The following is a 20,206-nucleotide window of genomic DNA, read 5'->3' as shown; positions in this document are numbered from 1 at the left end:
GCAGTGCCAAGTGTAAGTGTTTGCGGCAACTGCTTTGCCACGAGAAAAACGTATCTGGATATCTGTCGAACTGGGTTTTGGCTGGCTTAGATGTGGCCTCTGCTTCCATATCCCAGAAGATGCGCCATCTCGAGATACCGGGCGGGCTTCCCCATGCCGGCATCATTTCATCAACGAGACTGAATGGTGCAGCAAAATTCATAATCCCATTTTGTAATGGGACACGCATGCTGCCTTTGTTTATACTTTTATTATATAGTCACATTTTGAAGCTAACCTCGCCCAGCTCGTGGGAACCGGCACCGCGGTCGCGGCCGCTGCCACTGGACTTGTTTTTGCACAGCCAGCCAATGAGCCAGATTTCTATCGACCGATGTCTGCTCGACCAAACTTCAACACTCTCGACCGAGACCATTCCTCCTCCTCTTCCGCCACTCCTCCTTCTGCCACTCGACCCGCGACATCTCGGCCCATGGCAAAGTCAGCTAGTTTTGCCTCGGCACCTTCTGCGGCAGTGGCTGCTGACGATCGGGTTCGCAACGTTAGCAATGGCAGCAGTAACACCAGTTCTTCTATCTCGACGCGTCCGTCACAGATAGCTCCATCAGAAGTATCCGTCGCTCCTTCTTCCACGGCCACCCTCCCACGTTCAACCGCATCCTCGTCCCAGAGCGGTTGGAACCGCCGCCATTCTCTCGTTCACAGAGGTGACTGGATTCCACCTCCAATTTCCGAGGTCTCGCGAGACTCGATTTCTTCAAACGGGTCCTGGATTAGGCGTCTATCCATACGACCTCTTTCTCAACACGGAAGTCCACGATCCAGTGTGGGACCCGACTCCCTCTCCGTTAATTTTTCTCTTGGTTCCGCAGCCCCCATTCATTCACAACAATCCTCAGCACACCCACAACAGCAACAGTCAAGGAACAAACTGGTAAAACGCGCAACCGCCGGCCAGGACGCCGCTCCCGCCAGCCTCTCCAGGCGTGGCTCTCGTTCTCAGATGCCTTCACTACGCCGCCCTGCAACAAGTCACCAACGATCTGCTACTTTACACCAAGTAACCTATCCGGACGAACCGGCACCTGCGGCGTCAAATCCAGTAGACCCAAAATTTTCTTTCGACCAACGGACCCGCCCAAGCCTGGCCATCTTCCGTCTGGGAGCTGATAGCCCCGAGGCCCCCGTTGACCCAAACGATGGAGCAGAAACCGACGGCAGACAGGAAGAGAGTGCTCATGCTCACGTAGAGCCCCGGCTACCGCAGCACAACCAGATGAGCTCTCTGCAAGCGAAGTGGACGTCGTTTTTCCATGGACGGTTAACAAAATCGACAGTACCCGCTCGTGGTAGTTCGCCTTTCTCCGGTGAGAGTAGTCCTGGCGGTACTCACTACAGCCTTCCGTCACGAACATTACAGGTTCGACACGGGAAACAATCCAGAATTTATCTTACACAGGCTTCAGCGCTGTCTGCTCAAGAACCTGCCTCAACGCCGTCTCCTCCCGCACCACGTGCCACTGCGACGCTCGCCTCTCCTTTTCAGTCGCCTGTGGCTATCAAAACCGTTGGAAAGACGCCCGAGGGGAATACAGACGATATGACTGTCTCTCCTCATGGCTCAAACTCCTCTCCCCAGGACACACCATCAAAGCGAGCTAGGCGTTCAATCTCAATGAACTTCAGCTCACCCACAAGTTGGATGTCAAAGACTGGTAGCATTCGTCGTTCGAAACGCGGCACCGAATATCCGCCAAACGCAAGTGCCACAGGCAGTCTCCGCATCAATAGACAGCTTGCTGCTGCCGCTGCTGCAGGTAGTCTGTCTAATGGGAGACGTCATGTCTCTGCTCCTTCATCTGGGTCTGGGTCCCGGCCCTCATCAGCACACGCACATTATCAGCAATTCCAGACCCGTAGTGCGACAACACCGGCCGACTTGCACCTCCGTAAACCGCTGGAGGGGCTCACCCAGCTGCCCCACGGTCCTGGTGATGCCCACGAGCGGGAACAGGTGATGGTCGGCAGAGACAGTCCCGTGCCACCATCGTACGTGGATGCCAGAGCTATTCCGAAGCGTCAACGTAACTCATCCTCACCTCTACCTCCACTGTCGCGCCTCTCCAGTTTTAATATTGATTTGACTCGGCTGGGAGCTTCTTCAAGCGCATCAGGACAATTAGCGGCTGCCATTACCGGTAGCTCGGCGTCATACAAGGAGAACCATACATCTGGTCCCTCAGGCTTTGCAACTCTGCCGCGGTCCTTCCCACTTGTGCCGCGCCACCGGGATGTATCTGACGAGCGGTCGTTCGCTTTAGTCGGCTCGGATTTGGAACAACGCGGATTTGCTTCGTCCGGCGATGATGACGATACCGACTTTAAGAGCGATACCATCTTCGACTCGATCCGTACCGCGGCCTCTGCACGTGTCCGTTCCACCGACACCCCGATCGAGTCAATGTTTGACGAATCCCCACCCAGCACAGCAGGCAACGGCAAAGCGAAGCGTCTCTCGATACAAGAAATTTTGGGCCAAGCTTGGGACAGTGACACGCGGATCATGGAGGAAGAAGACGAGGGTTTCTCGACCCCTATTCGGAATCTTCCTACAAGAGCGGAGCGGTCTCCATCTCCCTCATCGGTCATGCGTCACTTTGACGAGGACTATATGCCTGCTAACAGCCACGATAATCGGCCCGAAACCGAAATATACAGCGTCCTCGCGCCGACGGCTAGCGGTACGTCGCATGCAAACGAAGTTGATTATAGTCGGCCATCCCTTGATGATGACGATGATGAGGACTGGGCGCGTGTGGATGATAGTGGTGTTACAAATCACCTGTCCCCACCGTCTAGATCCGCCCACAACTCGTTCCACGAGATGAACGGCCTGTTCCGAAACAACAGCACTGGTTTCCCATCTTCTCACCATCAGCGCCCTGCTCTTGGACTAATCAGTGGAAACGGTGGACTGGACCTATCGTCCGAACAGTACGATCGCTTCATGACGGGCGGTAGTCGAGAGCGGCCTCGGAGCAACCTGTTTGACTGGAGCGAGTCGACCGTACACCTCGACAAGATTGACAGCGATGGACATTCACCGCGGCCCAAGACTGTGCACGGCAAACAGGAACTGGACCTTAGGAACGGACGGGCTGTGAACCGGAAGGGCCCAGCAGTCGCTCACGTCAGAAGCCAGAGCGTACCAGTGAACGCTGACCCTGCAACCGAAGGCACCAAGCCGTCTACATCCAAGTTCGGAACATGGGCCTCTTCTGGACCGAAGAACGCAAGTGAGGACTGGGACGACGACTTTGATTTTGGCACCAATCACGGCGATGACGATGATGATGAAAACGCTGCCGACTGCTTCGACACCGACGAAGAGGATGCGTTTGGCCGCTCCTCGACGCTGCGCTCAAGCAAAGGACCTGGCTCGTTTGCCATGATTGTCCCGGCATCGATCCAGGCCACACAGCCCACTGTGAAGGCCCATTCGGGCCAGATCCGCGAGCTGTCGCTCCTGGTGAACGGGCTAAAGCGCCTTTGTCGTCATGCTCGGGACCTGGACATTGTTGACGAATCGCCAGCGTTGTGGAAAGAGGCCGCAAATATCATTGCGCTGGCCTCGCCTGACGAAGACCTTTCTGAGGCTGCAGCACCTAAGGCGAAACCGGTTGCAGGAGACTCTAGTGGCTCACCTACCGAGAGAGCGGAAACAGCAGTCGCAGCAGTAGAGAACGACAGCGATATTCCAAGAGCCTCAATCGAATTCGATGCGTCCGATGTTGAAGATGGGATTTTGGAAGCGAAGTTCGACGCCCAGAATCGCGGCAGCTTCGAGGATCCCTTCGACACGTCTGAATTTGTGCAGGCGCCAAGCACGCCACCCCGACCCGACATGAGCAGGACTGCTGTTGTTAGGGAGCGACACAACACTCGCCGCCGGTCGGTGTTTTCCCCCGAAGACGACATCTTTGGTGGCGGCTGGCCAGTGGCTGATGACAAGTCCCCTGCGAGGCAAGTCGAGAAGGAGGCGCGGCGACCGCAGACGCCCAACCGGTTCACAACGACCGCGGAGACGCCCGACAGTGCTATGATTGAGTCCATCATGGCAGCAATGGAGCAGCAGCGGTCCGCCTCGGCGCCGATTCGAAAGTCGCCTGTCAAGCAGACGTCAACATCGGAGCTGTTTTTTAACACGAATACGCTCCAGGAGCTTGTGAAGCGCGCTAACACCCTCTTCCACACACTCTCTGATCTCGTCCGCCGCGCCGAGCTGTTCACGCAGAGTCCGGCCGTGACACCACGACATGACCGCCTCAATCGCTGTGAGGACGGTAGCCCCGCTTTCACGCGTGTGTTCACCGACCCATCGAGCCCCTCAAAGCGACTACCCAAGAGCCACAGTGGTAACTCGGTTGCTCGTGCCTCGCCGGCTTTGGAATCACCTTCCACGGCGCGAGTCAGCCAGAGGCTGCAAATGATGACGGTGAACTGATCAAATCACACCAGAGTACCTTTTCTTGTTCACTTGTCTCTACTCCTATTACTAGCATGGCGTCGTTACCACATTACCTGTCTTGTACGAATACACACTGATGTCGATTACTACCCGGCCGACGTTGACTCATTATTTACTGCATTGTTCCTTTTCTGTTCCCTTTCTGTCTATTTCATATGTTTCTTATTTTATTTGTCATGGACTGCATAGAGGAGAGGCATGGCTACAAGATGTGGTCATGCACTGTACGTTTTTCCGCGTTTTGTTTCCCGGTCTGCCCTCTGTTCTTGGTTTTGATCCCGTATGATTTGCTTTCGGTTGCGTTTTTTTTTGGGGGGGGGGGGGACACCATAGGAAGGGGACACAAAAATTGGAACGGACCTTGGACAAAACAAACACATTTATTTCTTTTCGGATGGCCAAAACTCTGACGAAAAATAACGAACATTGCAAGAGGCTGGTGGGCATGGTATCGACTCTGGGGCCGACAGAGCTTCATGATGATTTTTTGTTCTCGTTTATTTCGACTTTATTATTTTTCCCGTTGGGGATATGTCTGGGTTGAAAACCAGGTAGAAGGACGCACGCATACTCACATACAAAACAACCGCACATTGCGACTCATGGATGCTCACATCGGCGGTGGCCAGCTGGCTAGGCTCGTCTCATCCTCACAGGAACAGCAAGCATCTATAGAATTAATGACATTATGTTTTAAGGAACACTGCGCCTAATGATCTTTACACGACATTTCCTTGGGTAATTGTTTTCTGTCCAGCTACTTGGGTATTCCTGCTGCCTATGTAGAACATGGGCAACACAACACACCTTTCTAACCGGAAGGATAGCATCATATGTAGGATTCCCTCTCCGGAATGCAGCTGTGCAGGCAGCAGATAAAGCACAATGAGCTGCATGTTGGCGCTCTCACATCAAGAAGACCCGACGGCCTGGATGAATTGCCGTCCAGCACACAGATTATTCGTGTAAGAGATATGCCGTTAGACACGGTTGCCCCGCGCTAGTCTGCAACAGGAATGCAGCTGGGGGCACGGGCCAGGGGACGAAGTGAGACGCGACGGGGGAGTAAACAACCTACGGAGTACGACATACAGGGAAATGAGGACCGAAAGAAAGACGCGCTAGCCGTTCATGGCGCGCTTGGGACGCAGCTGTGCCTGAGGCCAAGAGACCAGCAGTTGCTCTTTCCCCTTGGAAACAACAGTCGGCGCGCGTTCTCTAGCGGTGAGTACTTTTGGCGGCGAACATAGGCAAGAACGAGAGAAAGGAGGGGTGGGCACTTGCCCGAGATCAACAAACCAACAGCCGTTCCTGGGCCGTTATTGGCCTCCGAGCCCCTTTTTGGCACCTTCCCCTGCGGTGCATCGTCTTTGTGCATTGGTCTTTCCCTCCACGCTCGCGCCACCCAAGGCAATGTATCTCACCAAAATCTGTCGAGCACGCAGAGAGGGGCTGCTGTAACAGGTGAAGGCAACCACTGTACTTCTGTATTCCCCCCCCGTTCTTTCCCACCCCTCCCCCCTCCCGTATTATTTTTTCTGGACCGTGCTCATTTCCCACACTCGCACCTTCCTCCTGTTTTCCCCACCCGCCAAAACTGCCCATATCGTGTTCCGACCCTGTTGGCTTTCTTTTTCTTTCCAAACAAAAAATATCACAACTCTCTCTTCTTCACTACCGATTCAACCCCCAGATACCTTTGTCTTCCAACATACATCCAACGATACAACCGTCACCATGCGCGAGATTGTGAGTCTTTCTCCCCTGAACGTTCCAGTCCTCTGCTCTCCATCTCTCGCGTCTCTCTGCCCTCCCCCCTGCCCCTATTTCCTCTCACCGTCTCTTTGCTCGCCACGAGAAGGCCGGCCGGGACCCTGATCCTACTCGTTCCTGGTGTCGACTGCTTGGTATCTCCATGTCGGAGACAGCTTCACATCGCGAGATGGGCGTGAATTGGGGCATTTGCTTGCTTCAGCCGGTGGTGCCGTCCGCTTTACTATGCATGCCTTCGACGGCTGCCTACTCCCTTCTTGCAGCCAGTGTGGCCCCTCTCCCTCACTCACCGACTCTACCTACCACACATTGCACATCCACCGGCCACCAAAAATGCAGAGAGCGTAGCAATGAGACCTCGCACGTATTTGCTGCAGGCTTTCTCTCCATGCATTCGCAGAGCTACGACACTAATATAATTTTTGAGCAACTGCTAACCTCCTTTTTCTCATCAACAGGTTCACCTCCAGACCGGCCAATGCGTATGTTCTGCGTCCAACCCCCTCTCACGTTCCGGAGACAACGAGTTACCGAAATCTCGAAGTGATCCCTTGACGACAGGAAACGGCGAGACTTTGTTTTTACTGACTGATTTCTTCTATAGGGTAACCAAATTGGTGCCGCCTTCTGGTATGTACAACGAGCCTTTGAATCCTTCGGTTGGGCGCAAATCGTGTTAACAAAGGTACAGGCAGCAGATTTCCGGCGAGCACGGCCTCGACAACAATGGTGTCTACAACGGCACCTCGGACCTCCAGCTGGAGCGTCTGAGCGTCTACTTCAACGAGGTTTGTTTTTGGTTTCCCGATCGGCTTTGCTTTGGCCCTAGTCTAACCATTTTGATAGGCCTCTGGCAACAAGTACGTCCCCCGTGCCGTCCTGGTCGATCTCGAGCCCGGTACCATGGATGCCGTCCGTGCCGGTCCTTTCGGTCAGCTGTTCCGTCCCGACAACTTCGTCTTCGGCCAGTCGGGTGCCGGCAACAACTGGGCCAAGGGTCACTACACTGAGGGTGCTGAGCTTGTCGACCAGGTCCTCGACGTCGTCCGCCGCGAGGCCGAGAGCTGCGACTGCCTGCAGGGCTTCCAGATCACCCACTCTCTGGGTGGCGGTACTGGTGCCGGTATGGGTACCCTCCTGATCTCCAAGATTCGTGAGGAGTTCCCCGACCGCATGATGGCCACCTTCTCTGTTGTCCCCTCGCCCAAGGTGTCTGACACCGTCGTCGAGCCCTACAACGCCACCCTCTCGGTCCACCAGCTGGTCGAGAACTCGGATGAGACCTTCTGCATTGACAACGAGGCTTTGTACGACATCTGCATGCGCACCCTGAAGCTGCCCAACCCCTCGTACGGCGACCTGAACCACCTGGTCTCCGCCGTCATGTCTGGTGTCACCACCTGCCTGCGTTTCCCTGGCCAGCTGAACTCTGACCTGCGCAAGCTCGCCGTGAACATGGTGCCCTTCCCCCGTCTGCACTTCTTCATGGTCGGCTTTGCCCCCCTGACCAGCCGTGGCTCGTACTCGTTCCGCGCTGTGACCGTCCCAGAGCTTACCCAGCAGATGTTCGACCCCAAGAACATCATGGCCGCCTCGGACTTCCGCAACGGCCGCTACCTGACTTGCTGCGCCATCTTCCGCGGCAAGGTCTCCATGAAGGAGGTCGAGGACCAGATGCGCAACGTCCAGAACAAGAACTCGTCGTACTTTGTTGAGTGGATCCCCAACAACGTCCAGACTGCTCTTTGCTCGATCCCGCCGCGCGGCCTTAAGATGTCGTCCACGTTTGTGGGCAACTCGACTGCCATCCAGGAGCTGTTCAAGCGTGTCGGCGAGCAGTTCACTGCCATGTTCCGTCGCAAGGCCTTCCTTCACTGGTACACTGGTGAGGGTATGGACGAGATGGAGTTCACGGAGGCCGAGTCCAACATGAACGACCTGGTCTCCGAGTACCAGCAGTACCAGGATGCTGGTATCGACGAGGATGAGGAGGAGTACGGCGTCGAGGAGGGCGACGTCGAGGAGCACGAGTAAATGTAGCGCTACCGTGTTCTACCGTACCCACCGTGTGCGTGTAAGCGCGTGCTGTTGCGTGCCTCTCATGTCCCATGCCGCCCATACCTCTTAAGGATGATAGGACGCCTGTCACTGGGCGCGATGATGTTTTGTTCCTTTCGCTTTTTCTATTTTATTTAGCCCACTCAGCCCTTCTATTGCTTCTTGAAACTCTTCCTTTCTTAATTTAAAAAGGACAGCCTCAGAGGGGCTTGTTTTCCCTGTTCAGAGGTGGATATACCATTTGCAAAACAAAAAATTCTCCCTTGGTCTTGACGTGTCGAACCACAATGTGATGGTATGCAGCATAAAAATGAATCAAATAACATTTGTGATTGCAACAAAACATAGAATGGCAGCAAAGACGCCATTGCGATATCGGTAATAATACTCATAGGGTCCCCCAAAATATTGGGCCCGTGGTATTTGCAACTGCAAGTGCCGAAATCGTTAATAGTTCCAGAAAGAAAAAATAGACAAAACATCGGAATCACTATCCCCAAGTACCATACTGCGAGAAAGGGAAACGCCGTACACTATTTGCTACAAAGTAAAACGCCGCAGGATGATGCCCGAAAGATATCAGATACACATTCGTGTGCTCGCTCACCGCGAGAGTACAACGCACATCACAACAAAGGTATAAAACAGACGGCGGCCAAACACTGGATCTCCAAAGAACTAGTCGCCAGAGAACCGCGTCGTCGAAGCCGGCGCCGTGCTGCTGCTTCCTCCGCCGCCACCCCAACCGCCAAACAACGCCGACGCCCGCTTCATGGACTGCCGCCAGGTATCGGAGGCGGGCCGCGCGCTGCCGTGGATGCTGCTGCTGTCGTCGCTGTGCCCGCCGCTGAGGCTCGTCTCTGTGATGCTGCTCATGCCGGACTCGCGGCGGGGATCGTGGCGACGCGGCGAGAGGGGCGGCGTCGGTGGTAGGCCGACGACGTGGCCGGGGACAGGGCCCGATTTCTTGGACGACGCAGTGGCGGCGGCCGACATGTGTGGCGTCTTGGCCGAAGAGACGTGTCGAGCCGGCGGTGGCGGTTCTGTCGGTCCGTATGCCAGCAGGGGGGTCAGCGCCTCGACCGTCTCCTGCCGCATGAGCTCCATAGCCTCCTGCTGACGCTTTTGTTCGGCCAGCGAGTGTGGGAAGTTGGCGGGCTCCAGCGCATCGTTCTCGGCGTGCGCCAGGCGCTGCAAGAAGCACGCCACCACCTCAAAGGTGCCTTCGTGGCTCTCGAGACGCTGCCGGTGCCGCTCGAATGCCTCGGGGCCCAAGTGCTGTTCGCGCTGACGCCGACGCGCCATGCGGGCGGCGGCCTGATGGGCGCGCAGCCAGGCCATGTCGTACCCGGCGTCGTCGCCCGCGTCGTCGCCCGCTCCTCCAGCGTGGCCGTTGCTGCTGCTGCCGGGCGTGGAGGTGCCCTTGCGGATGGGCAGGCTCGGCTGCAGGCGCAGGGGGCGGGGGACATCCATGGCCATGGAGAGCGGGCGTGTCTGGGAGGTGTTGCTCGAGAAGGTGGCCAACGTGGCCGACGGCATGAAGGTGGTGGGCGAAAAGAAGGAGTAAGACGACGGGCGGCTGCCACCGCTGACGACCGACGTAGGTGTTTGGGGCAGAGGGCGGTTGAGGTAATTGGGCGGGTAGAAGGACGAGGAGCGCGGCGAGGTGGTTGACGAGGACGGCGAGGCTGTGCCGCTCATAACGGAAGCCATCGACATGGGACGGCCGCTCACGCGCTGTGAACGGCGCTTTGGCGGCGGCGGGAAGATGGGTGCGCCTCCAAACGATTGCGACGAGTAGCGCGGAGGCAGTGGTGGTGCTGGGCCTTTGCCGGCAGCAGAGGACGACGAGGGCCGTTCGTCAAAGACCGCATCGTCGCCATCACCGTCGCCAGCTAGATTGCTTGCCGCGGACACGCGCGCCACGGGTGGCCGGGCAGGGAACGGCGGCAATTTGGGCGTGGAAGACTGTGGCGGTGTCGCAAAGACGCGCGCAGCCTCTTCGGCGTCCGAGGCAGCGACGGAGGATGGGATGGAGGACCGCTGGTCATCGAGTGCAATATCGGAAAAGTTGTCACCGCTTTGCATATGCATTTGCCCATGTCCTGACCCTGGTCGAACCGACCCCTGCTCGTCTAGGTCGAATCCTTGTCGACTCCCAACAACCCCTCCCACCTCGGGAAAAGCGGTGGCGGGTGATAATTCTGTCAAAGGTTTTGTTTGCGAGGATGATTTGTCTGTTTCTGTTGAGAGAGCTGTCGTATCCGCGTCGTTTGCTGTCGGCTTCATCGCGGGACTTGCTGGTGTCGAGTGCCAGGTCTCTTCCTCGTCTGAGCTGTTGCTGCCAATGGGGCTTCGTCTGGCGTCTTTCTTTGTTGGCCGGCTGCCACCGCCGCCGGTGTCGAGGTGCGACGGGCTCATGCCGTCGAACGCTTCCGTATGGTGCGCGTATGGGTATCTGGGCAAAAGATTGGGATTGGGGAGCCAGGCGAGGACAGAACAGGTCGTCAATAATAAACTATTGGTAAAATATGTCGCTGTTCGGTAGTAGAACTGTGCCGAGCAGAGGTGTGTATAGGGCACAGAAGAAGAGCAGAGGATGTCGAGAGAGTCCAAAAAAGAAGGTAAAGGAGAAGAGAAAGTAAAAAGACGGCAAGCTAAGAGAGAGAAACGAGAGTTGAAAATGGGCGGAATGTAGCTTGGTAGTTCGATACTCGTTGAGATGCGACCTTGGGCCTCTAGTTGTTTTCGGACTTGCCTTGGTCTGGTCGTACCTGCCCGTTTGTGCTAAAGAAGGCGTTGCGTTGCTTGTCAAAAGGGCAGGTGCACGTGTGGCGATTTCAGCCCTTTGGGAACAGGGAGGCGCAGTTTCCAGTGGGAATGAGTAGTCGTCTTTGGTCCGCCGCACCTTCTTGGAAAATGTAGTCAGATCTTAGGCTTCGTGGGCGGTGTTGTGTCGTTCGAGGAAAGAGGCTAGGAGGACCAGGGAATAAGAAGAGAAGGAGCCGAGGGAGCGCTGGGGACGAGAGGCGGAAAGGGCAGGAACGAGCTGCAAGTTGAAGCAAGGCATCAAGGGCAAAATGGCAAAAGGCAGCTAGAGGAGGTGGCAACTTAATCAGCGTGGAAGTGCTTCGAGGCAGGTACGGTTGTGACCTAGCGCATTGTCCTCCTGCTTCTTTTTATTCATATATTTCCTTCCCTTCTTTATCCACCTCTTTCTCTCCTTGTCCCTTGTCTAAGTCTTTTATTTCTTTTACTCTACACCCCGTGCTTCTGTCCCTTGCGTGCAGCGATTTTGCAGCGGTTCGCGAATTTCTGTCCATAAGTTTCGAAGTGTCTGTCAGGCTATGAGGAGCCAATAGGAATCAGAGACACAGCCCATAAAGACACAAAGTGAGAGTCAGGTTGTACTCGAAGACATCAAAGACAATACAGAGACATGTTAGACATCGAGTGACATGCTAAATACCAACAGCAAGCATCTGAGACACCCATTAACTTATCTGTGAATTAGGCGCTGGGGCCGTGAGTGGTAAGCGCGACCCACCGAATGTTCGCTAAAGGATCGCTCGAAGATCCCGCTGGGAACGCATTCCACAGGGCGGTCCTGGATCGGCGCTTTGCCGTCGTCAAACGGGCAAACAGAGAGGCGAGCGCATTCTCGAGCTTTGTCCATCTTTTTGGACTTTGTAATTTGTGATATGGACAGCTGGTTGTCGCTCTGATGCGGCTCTGCCTCGGGCCGTAATGGTGCCTATCTATTTCTACATCGCCAAAGCAACATGATGTGTACGGTTGGGCTGGCCCATGCCGTCGTCCTATCAGAGTTCGTTCTCTCCTGTTCTTCATTCAGTTCTTTTGCAACCTCCATCGACCAACCCGAGTCGTAGATTCCCGCGCCCAGTTCGCGCCTTACTTTTGCCGCCCAGATAACCCCTAGGCCCAAAAAACGACCCTCGCTGCCTGTGAGGCCGTGTTCCGTACTTTTGTGTTCTTTAGCTCGCCCTGTGGACGGCTTTGTGGAAATCATCTGCACGCTCCCCTGCGTTTTCTCCTGCATACCGCCCTGCATATATAGTGGTGGAGAGCATTCGTCTCGCCCAAGGTTTCTGCATCATGGAGGGCTCAAATATCGACCAGTTGATCCTTGCATGGAGGCAAGGGACACAGAAGGCTCAGAGGCAGCAGCTATAAGTACCAAACATATCTACTCCATACAAGAAAACGGGAGATAAAAGGCACAACGGAATATAAATAGATGCCACAGGTAACGCGGGTATGCAGTGTCTTGTTTAGACAAGCGCTCGGACACAAGACTGAGATCAGACACACGGCAGAGATCGCGCAGTCTGCCGGCGGCAATTGTCAAGTAACTGCGGTCGAAACATAAAGGGTATCTCTATTGCACCTCAATGTCCATAACTATCCCATAACTTGTCCATATAGTATTACTCTCTTGCGTTTCCAACATCACACGGGCGGTAACCTGGAGTCGCCAATTCCTTGTCGTTGTCTGCGCTTAAGCTTCTTACCGGCAGCTCCGGGGTACTAAAGAGCTTGACGATCAGTGATGTCATCGCTAAAAGCGCCTGGGCTAATCACGTGCCACATCCAGACGCAGGTTGCCATCAACATCGACGGTACGGAGGTCACTGTAAACGTCTCAATCTTCGCGAAGATGCCCCAAAATCTGTCGCAGACGGTCCAGAGCCTTTGTACTTGCCGGCGGCCGATCGGGAGGACTGCTGTCCGTCTCGGACTGTTGAAGTTGGTCGACCTCTTCCCGGGCCTGCGCAACCAGCGGCGACAGCCCGCCCCAGACTTCGTCGTCGTAGCGAGTCAGAACGCCCTGCCACTGTTCCAGCCATTGTCGCGTGCTCTCGGACGAGTGTGGCATGCCCAACGCCGCTTGTGTCTCGCGGGACTTTGTCGGTGCGCCGGTGCGGGATTGGGTGTGCCCTGGGTCGTCTTCGTATTCGCCGCCGGGGCTCGGACGCACGAAATCGGGTATGAAATTGAGGACCGTGTCCCAATCGTGGTTTGTTGTCGAGGCCGCATACTGCTCTTCGCTTTTCCTGTCGCCAAACAGGGCAAGCTTGAGCGCCGTGCTCTCGTCCTCGGCCAGCTCGATGTCGCCGTAGTCAGGTTCTTCTTCTGGAGGGCCGCCCCCAGCAAGCAGGTTGACGACATCGAGGCCGTCCATGCGCTCCTGCTCGGCCACGGCCGAAGACGGCGGAGGAATAGAATGCGTAGTTGTCGCTGTCGTCGTCGTCAGCGACGGCACGTCTGTCGACTGTGTCCGATGTGTCCACGCTTGTTCTAGCAGGGCATTGTCGTCGAGGCCGATGATTGGCTCGGCGGGCATGGACATGTCGATGCTGGTCCCATCCAAGAAGTGCGAGAATGCTTCGTCCTGTGCCATGGCATGCTGCTGGGAGTGACTGCTGCTTCCGGACTGGGGTGCCGCCGACCTTGGGAACGTAGCAGAAGCAGAGCCTTCGCCGGCTGCAGCCGCGGCCGACGGTTGTCCGCGGCTGGCCCGCCCGCCCTTGTCCGTCGACGTGAGCGAGACCAGGTCGCCGCCACTTGGCCGGGCCGACATCATATCCCGTCCCAGGCCCGCCGCCGATTGGGCAATGCGGGACAAGACCGACGGCTGGCCATCAGTTGGTGCCGACTCCGTGCTCCGACCGCCGCTTGTGGTGTCTTCATCGATGCTTTTCCCTTTGCCTTTTCCTTTGGCAATTGGAGGATCGTTCCCTGTCATTGTTGTGTGTCTTGTGGTCTAAGGATGAAAAGACCAAAGTTGTTGTTCGTTCAAAACAGCTGAAAAAGGCATGCCGATCAAAATATAAAGGTCGAAAGATGTGGCAGTTCGCGGAATTAGGAAAGGGAAAGAGAGGCGTGCACGTGAATATGGATCTGTAGCCAGCTAGGATCTGAAGTGGTCTCGGTGTGCCGATTCTCACCGTGGCCAAGATGGACCTGGCATCGTCGTCATCGACAATCCAGAAACAAAACAGACGGCGTGTCAATTCACCAGCCAACAACTCCCCGAAATTTTAACTAGCAAGACAGCTGCCCATGAGGCAATTAGGCCCGAACCAAACGAAAGTCGATATCGAGCTCCGTTCTTGCCTTTGAAGTTTTACCGAGTGGCCGGTTACTTCATCTTGCGGAGTACCTTCATGTTCCTTTTCTAATGTTGGGTTAAGAGAGAGTACCTGCCCGGTACTTTCTCGTGGCCTGCTCCGTTTAGCTTAACGGTTTAGGGAAGCCGCGATAAAAGCTTGCAGCTCTAAGCTGTGCTGTTGGAGGGTGGACAAACAGCTCTAATCCGGCGACCGCCCACTGTTTTTTACGTCTTCAGTTTGGTCCAGATGGTTTTACCCCGCACAAGCCACCAGAATCTCAAGTCACCAGCATCAATACGTAGCATAAAATGCCCCTGCAGTGCGGCCTTAGTGTGTAAACAGGCCCTGGCCGGACCTGTAAAGCTTAAGCTGGCAGGGGGTTCTGACAGCAATAACGGCCCCTAAAGCCCAGTCACTTCCCTTCTGGGCTTCCGGTGTGCCTGCCACGCCTGCAGCGGACATCCACCCCCTCTCTCTTTGCCCGCTCTTTCCCTCGCCGCCAGAGCGGCCCCCCTTGGACCTGCCTTCCTGCTCCCTCCTGCTTCCCACCATCCCAGCAAATTATTTGGAAGGTGCTGATGTATTTTTGCCCTTGACCTCTTGCCTCTTCTGTGGACATCGCTCTCCCTCCCAACCTACCTTTGTCGACATCACACGCCGTCTCGCCTTCTTTGTCCTGTCCCAACGCCGCCTTAACCTTGTTTGTGTACAGAATCCGTTTCGATCGCTTTTGGGTTCTTGTCTTTGCTTCCTTTTTCTCCTCCTCCCGTCCTTGTCACGTCGCATCATCCTCCTCCCAGAAACCCCTTGTCTTGTTTGGACTGGCAGCTCTCCTCGCGCAGCCGCTGCCATCTCCACATCGCCCATCTCGACCGTTTCCTGTTATCCTTGTCTCTTTTATCTTGCTTCAGCTGGCCACCGTGCTCTGCACGCCATCTCTCGCTCACCGTCTCTGCCATCTCCATCTCGCCGCTGCTCACGCCGCCATTCACGTCATCCCGCCCCTCGGACGTTGCAGCCTCGACGACCTCATCCTTTCTGCCTCCGCCAACCTCCCGCTCCTTGGAACGCGCTCTCCCGGCTCGCCGCGTTCGCCAACCCCCATCGATTTGCTCCCGGCCGGCCGTCTTTGTCACGCTCCCCTCCTCGATCGGACCCCGAACCGCGTTGACACATCGTCCAGCTCGCGAACGTCAGCGCTTGCCGCCACACCGCCCACGAGACGCCGTCGTCGGTTCCGAATTAGGATCCAAGACATCCACATCGGCCAGACCGTGCCAAAGGTGCGATACCGCTCCCGCATTTCTCTTACTTTGCCTCTTTTGCCTCCTCCTTCTCCGCTTGCTTTTATCAATTGCAGACAGCCTCTCAGCCCTGCCTTCCGTATCATATATCATTTTGGCTTTTCTCTCCACATACTGTGCCTGGCTCCGGTCCCTGCACGCAACCAAAACACCCATTTGTCAACCTAAAAAGCTTCTTTGCGGCCCACACCTTTCCACGTCTCTTGCATTTGTCGCTTGCCACAGTCCTCCTGTCGTTCCTCACGTATCGTCAAACCCAATACGCGCCCAGTTTCCTCGAGCTTGTCATTTTTCAGCCCTCTCCCGCCTGCTTCTTGATCCCCTACCTTACCCCTAGTGCTTGTCGCGCGACATATTTCCTAGCTTGAACTTTTGCTCTCCTGCGTATCTCATCGCCGCACTCGGGGCCTGCTCTGCTTCCGTTGCTTGCTGCCTCGCTCCTTGCCGTGTCCCTTTCCGCAGCCTCACTTTGCTTATGTTGTATCCCGTTTTCAAACATCTTGCTAAAAACAGCTTCGGTGCTCGACAGATCATCCTCTGCGTCGCCGTACTTGTCGACCGTAATCGCCCTCTATCCTGGCTCAACCTCGCCCTTGGCCGTCCCAGTATCGATTGCTCGTCATACCACCTTTATCAACTCGTTTCGTGATCGACACAAGGGCGGCTCTTCCGGCACCCTTTGCGAACCAGGCTTGGAATCATGGTGGAAGCAGAGGCGAACTCCCCTACGTGGAAGTTCACACAGTATGTGGCCCCTGGTCCCTCTACCCTTTTTCTTTTATGCCTCGAACACCTCCTGCGAGTCCTTTCATACACGTGTCATTACTCGTGCCCCTCCAACCACTACCAAGCGTCTCTTTGTTGTCGAGGCTCCCTCTTTATTCTCATATTCCGTCTCACCTTGGGCCCGCTTGGTAGTACTCTTGCGTTTGTGGCCTGGGATGGTTCTCAGGAGCAAGCTCCTCCATGGTCCCCGATTCACAACTGAGCGAGAAACAACGCCTCTACCCATATGTTTCCTTTTCGAGACCTGTATCATTTGCACATTGTCAGGTGCTCTCGTCGTGTCCAAGCGACCGCTAACGCATTGTCTCCTCGCAGGTGCTTTGGCGACAAAGGTGATGTGGAAGATATCACGGAAGGTAGGTCCCAGACATAACTTGAAAGATAGCACCCCGGCGCATCTCACCAGACCAGCGGTACTAATATTGTTACGTAGCCGATATCATCTCGACCGTCGAGTTTGACCACACAGGCAATTATCTGGCAACAGGAGACAAGGGAGGAAGAGTTGTCCTCTTTGAGCGCAACGAAACTGTGAGTGCTGCCCGTTTTCATCATGAAACACGGTTTTTCTATGTAGCGACGGAAATGTAATGGATGACTAACAGTATCCGACCCTTGCCTCGTCCACAGAAGAAAACATGCGAGTACAAGTTCCACACCGAATTCCAATCGCACGAGCCAGAGTTTGACTACCTGAAGTCGCTCGAAATCGAAGAAAAGATCAACAAAATCAAGTGGTGCCGGCGGCAGAATGCCTCACATTACCTTTTGTCGACAAACGACAAGACCATCAAGCTGTGGAAGGTGTTTGAGAAGTCGCTGAAAGTTGTCGCCGAGAACAATCTCACTCAAGACTTGACGCCCGGTGGTCTCGTGGCCGGTGGCGGCGCCCCGCGGCCCTTACCATCTGTGCACTTCCGCAACGCGAGCGACCTGAAGCTCCCCCGCCTCACGCACCACGACACCGTTGTCGCCGCCGTTCCGCGCCGGACCTACGCCAATGCCCATGCGTACCACATCAACAGCATCTCGGTCAACAGCGACGGAGAAACATTCATCAGTAGCGACGACCTACGCATTAACCTCTGGAACCTCAACATTCAAGACCAGAGCTTCAACATTGTCGACATCAAGCCGGCCAACATGGAGGAGCTGACCGAGGTGATCACAGCTGCCGAGTTTCACCCACAAAGCTGCAACTGGTTCATGTATGCCAGCTCCAAGGGCACCATCAAATTGGCGGACATGCGGGAGAGTGCGCTATGCGACCAGCACGCCAAGCGTAAGACTCCCCTGGGTTCTTATTTTGTTTGTGTATTTTTTGTATTTTTCTAGCTTGCTAACAGAGATGCCGCAGTGTTCGAACAGGAGGAGGACCCCCAATCGCGGTCCTTCTTTTCCGAAATTATCTCATCCATCTCAGATGTCCGGTTCTCACACGACGGCCGTTACATTCTGTCCCGCGACTACCTCACCGTCAAGATCTGGGATGTGAACATGGAGCGACAGCCTGTCAAGACGATCCCTATCCACGAGCATCTGCGGCCGAGGCTCTGCGACACGTACGAGAACGATAGCATCTTTGACAAGTTTGAGGTGGTCTTTTCGGGCGATGCCAAGAACGTCATGACGGGCAGCTACAACAACAACTTCATGATCTACCCAACCGACCCTGAGAAGGAGACCGAGGTTGTCCTGCAGGCCGACAAGTCGGCCTTCAAGGCCAAGAAGGTGGGCGTGCCGACGCCGATCAACTCGTCGACCAGCCCGACGGCCAACGGCAAGAAGAATGGCTCGCGGTCGGGCAGCCCTACGCCCGGCCAGGGCCAGCGGATGCGCAAGGAGACCGACGCGGACCAGATCGATTTTAACAAGAAGATCCTACACATGAGTTGGCATCCGTTTGAGGACAGTATCGCTATCGCCGCCACGAACAACGTGAGTGCCTGTAGCCTTTACTTACGCCCCTTTTGTCTATTCGTGGTCACGTCGCTAACGTCCAATGCAGTTATTTGTCTTCTCCGCATTGTAGACTGTCACCAGTCGGGTGGTTAGCCGGCGCAACTCCGCTTGTATCATGAAGATGGGGGCGGCGGTTGTCTCGTGTCGTTTTCTTGTTTATGTCGCCCCTATGTCTCGATTCCCGTTATCTTTCATATTTTGACCATTCTACCTTGCTCAGTTTTGATCGCTTTCTTGACTTTATCTCTTGACCGTTCCGTGTTTTGTTACCCTTTGCACTTATTTTAGACAACAGAGACGAGCACACACTGGCATCCTGTCCGCGAGAAGCTGGGCAGAAACGAAGACATCGGGAGGGGGGCTCAGGGGCTCTGTTCCTGTTGATATGTTTTGGTCTCATATGATAGACGAAGAGGGGGAGGCGTCGAGTGACGGTTGGGAGACGGAGCAGGCAGAGAACGACGGCAGGTTGGAGGCTGGTTGGAGGCTGGTTGGAGGACAATGGGTGTTGTTGCTGTTTTGTCGGTTGAGTCCTTGTTTTCTCTTTTTCGGAGTGGTGCGCGACGACGACGGACAAACGACAACAATGATATCTTGGCTAGAGACGGAAACGAAAGCCTGGCCCCCTCCCCTCCCTGTGCGTGGGAGCTGCGCAGACCGTGTTGTCGAGACAGCATGGGCCGGCTTGGCAGACCAGCAATCCAGGATGGATTTTGTCTTGTTAGCTGTAGATTCTATTACACCCATTGGAGACAGCATCAACCAAGCACCAAGCAAATAAATCGAAATAAAGTCAGTCCGTACACGGGCATCTTTGATCCTTGTGAGACTTGTGAGATCCTTGCCCGAGGGTCGGGGTCGTATTATGACGACGGAAGAGAGTGCCTGTAGCGTCGTCTCGTCCGCGAACGGAGCCATACGTTGTACGTCGTACTAAACATGTCCGGTCGTATGCGTACTGATGTCAGTTCTGGAGGATCATCTCTGTACAGAATACTTTGCCCGTACAATGTACGTCGTATTCCTCTGCAGACACCTGCTTAATAGGGTAGCGTTGGCCGCAGCGAATCGTATCTCCCGAAAGCAGCATCCCCATCGCTCGCTCGCTCGGCCCGTCTAGGCTTAGGGGCTGATCTTCATCTCCAAATGGGCCATGTGCAGGGAGTGCTTTTTTTATTTCGTGTGCACTTGAGTCTTGTCTAGAACAGCGTCCCATGGTTCGGCGTTTTGTACGGACGACGACGCCGGAGAGCAGGACAGAGAGATATGGGTGAACGGACGTTCCGGTTTCTTGGCAGTTCCGCCGTACGTTGTGCAGCCTGCTTCACCTGCTTCAAATTGCCGACCAGCTATGGGACGTGGTCACAAAACCCGTTCGAGCATGGCTGCTCTTCTCTTTTGTTCCGTCGTCTTCTTTCGTCTCGAGACTCTTCTCGCTGTGAAATCTGGCATTGTCCAAGACTCCAAGGCAATGAACCTCTGTATTTCGACGGTTATTTCTCCCCTGACCCTTAGCTTAGCGCCCTTGGTTGGGGCCCTGTTCCTGTCCTTTAGCGTTGATAGTGGTATACACGTAGCTGGCGGACACATTGCAGATTGCGGTGCCCTAGATCCAGTCGCTAAGTCTCATGCGCTCTTCTGACAGCTTCTCAGGCCGCATT

At 55.2% G+C, this 20,206-nt stretch overlaps 5 protein-coding genes across 5 annotated transcripts; 3 read left to right on the top strand and 2 right to left on the bottom strand.

Annotated features, from left to right (window-relative positions):
• Window positions 1-2,017: 2,017 nt before the first annotated feature.
• On the top strand, window positions 2,018-4,504 carry SPBR_03908 (uncharacterized protein; the record flags this gene model as incomplete). Its single annotated transcript, XM_040762196.1, has 2 exons — window positions 2,018-2,084; window positions 2,175-4,504. The coding sequence occupies 2 exons, from the start codon at window positions 2,018-2,020 to the stop codon at window positions 4,502-4,504; spliced, it is 2,397 nt and encodes a 798-aa protein (XP_040623284.1).
• A 1,761-nt stretch (window positions 4,505-6,265) lies between these two features.
• On the top strand, window positions 6,266-8,335 carry SPBR_03922 (tubulin beta; the record flags this gene model as incomplete). The annotated part of the gene is made up of 4 exons (XM_040762210.1): window positions 6,266-6,277; window positions 6,906-6,931; window positions 6,993-7,089; window positions 7,148-8,335. The coding sequence occupies 4 exons, from the start codon at window positions 6,266-6,268 to the stop codon at window positions 8,333-8,335; spliced, it is 1,323 nt and encodes a 440-aa protein (XP_040623283.1).
• A 702-nt stretch (window positions 8,336-9,037) lies between these two features.
• SPBR_03935 (uncharacterized protein) lies at window positions 9,038-10,780 on the bottom strand (the record flags this gene model as incomplete). Its single annotated transcript, XM_040762223.1, has 1 exon — window positions 9,038-10,780. One exon carries the CDS (start codon window positions 10,778-10,780, stop codon window positions 9,038-9,040), a length of 1,743 nt encoding a protein of 580 aa, XP_040623282.1.
• A 2,242-nt stretch (window positions 10,781-13,022) lies between these two features.
• On the bottom strand, window positions 13,023-14,126 carry SPBR_03966 (uncharacterized protein; the record flags this gene model as incomplete). Its single annotated transcript, XM_040762254.1, has 1 exon — window positions 13,023-14,126. One exon carries the CDS (start codon window positions 14,124-14,126, stop codon window positions 13,023-13,025), a length of 1,104 nt encoding a protein of 367 aa, XP_040623281.1.
• A 2,371-nt stretch (window positions 14,127-16,497) lies between these two features.
• On the top strand, window positions 16,498-18,615 carry SPBR_03920 (protein phosphatase 2 (formerly 2A), regulatory subunit B; the record flags this gene model as incomplete). The annotated part of the gene is made up of 6 exons (XM_040762208.1): window positions 16,498-16,541; window positions 16,899-16,939; window positions 17,017-17,114; window positions 17,214-17,865; window positions 17,941-18,521; window positions 18,592-18,615. The coding sequence occupies 6 exons, from the start codon at window positions 16,498-16,500 to the stop codon at window positions 18,613-18,615; spliced, it is 1,440 nt and encodes a 479-aa protein (XP_040623280.1).
• Between the last annotated feature and the right edge of the window lie 1,591 nt (window positions 18,616-20,206).

This window comes from Sporothrix brasiliensis, assembly GCF_000820605.1.
Source record: "Sporothrix brasiliensis 5110 chromosome Unknown Cont12, whole genome shotgun sequence".
Lineage (NCBI taxonomy): Eukaryota > Fungi > Ascomycota > Sordariomycetes > Ophiostomatales > Ophiostomataceae > Sporothrix > Sporothrix brasiliensis.
Note: the sequence above shows the minus strand (reverse complement) of the source record. Positions and strands in the feature narration are given on the sequence as shown.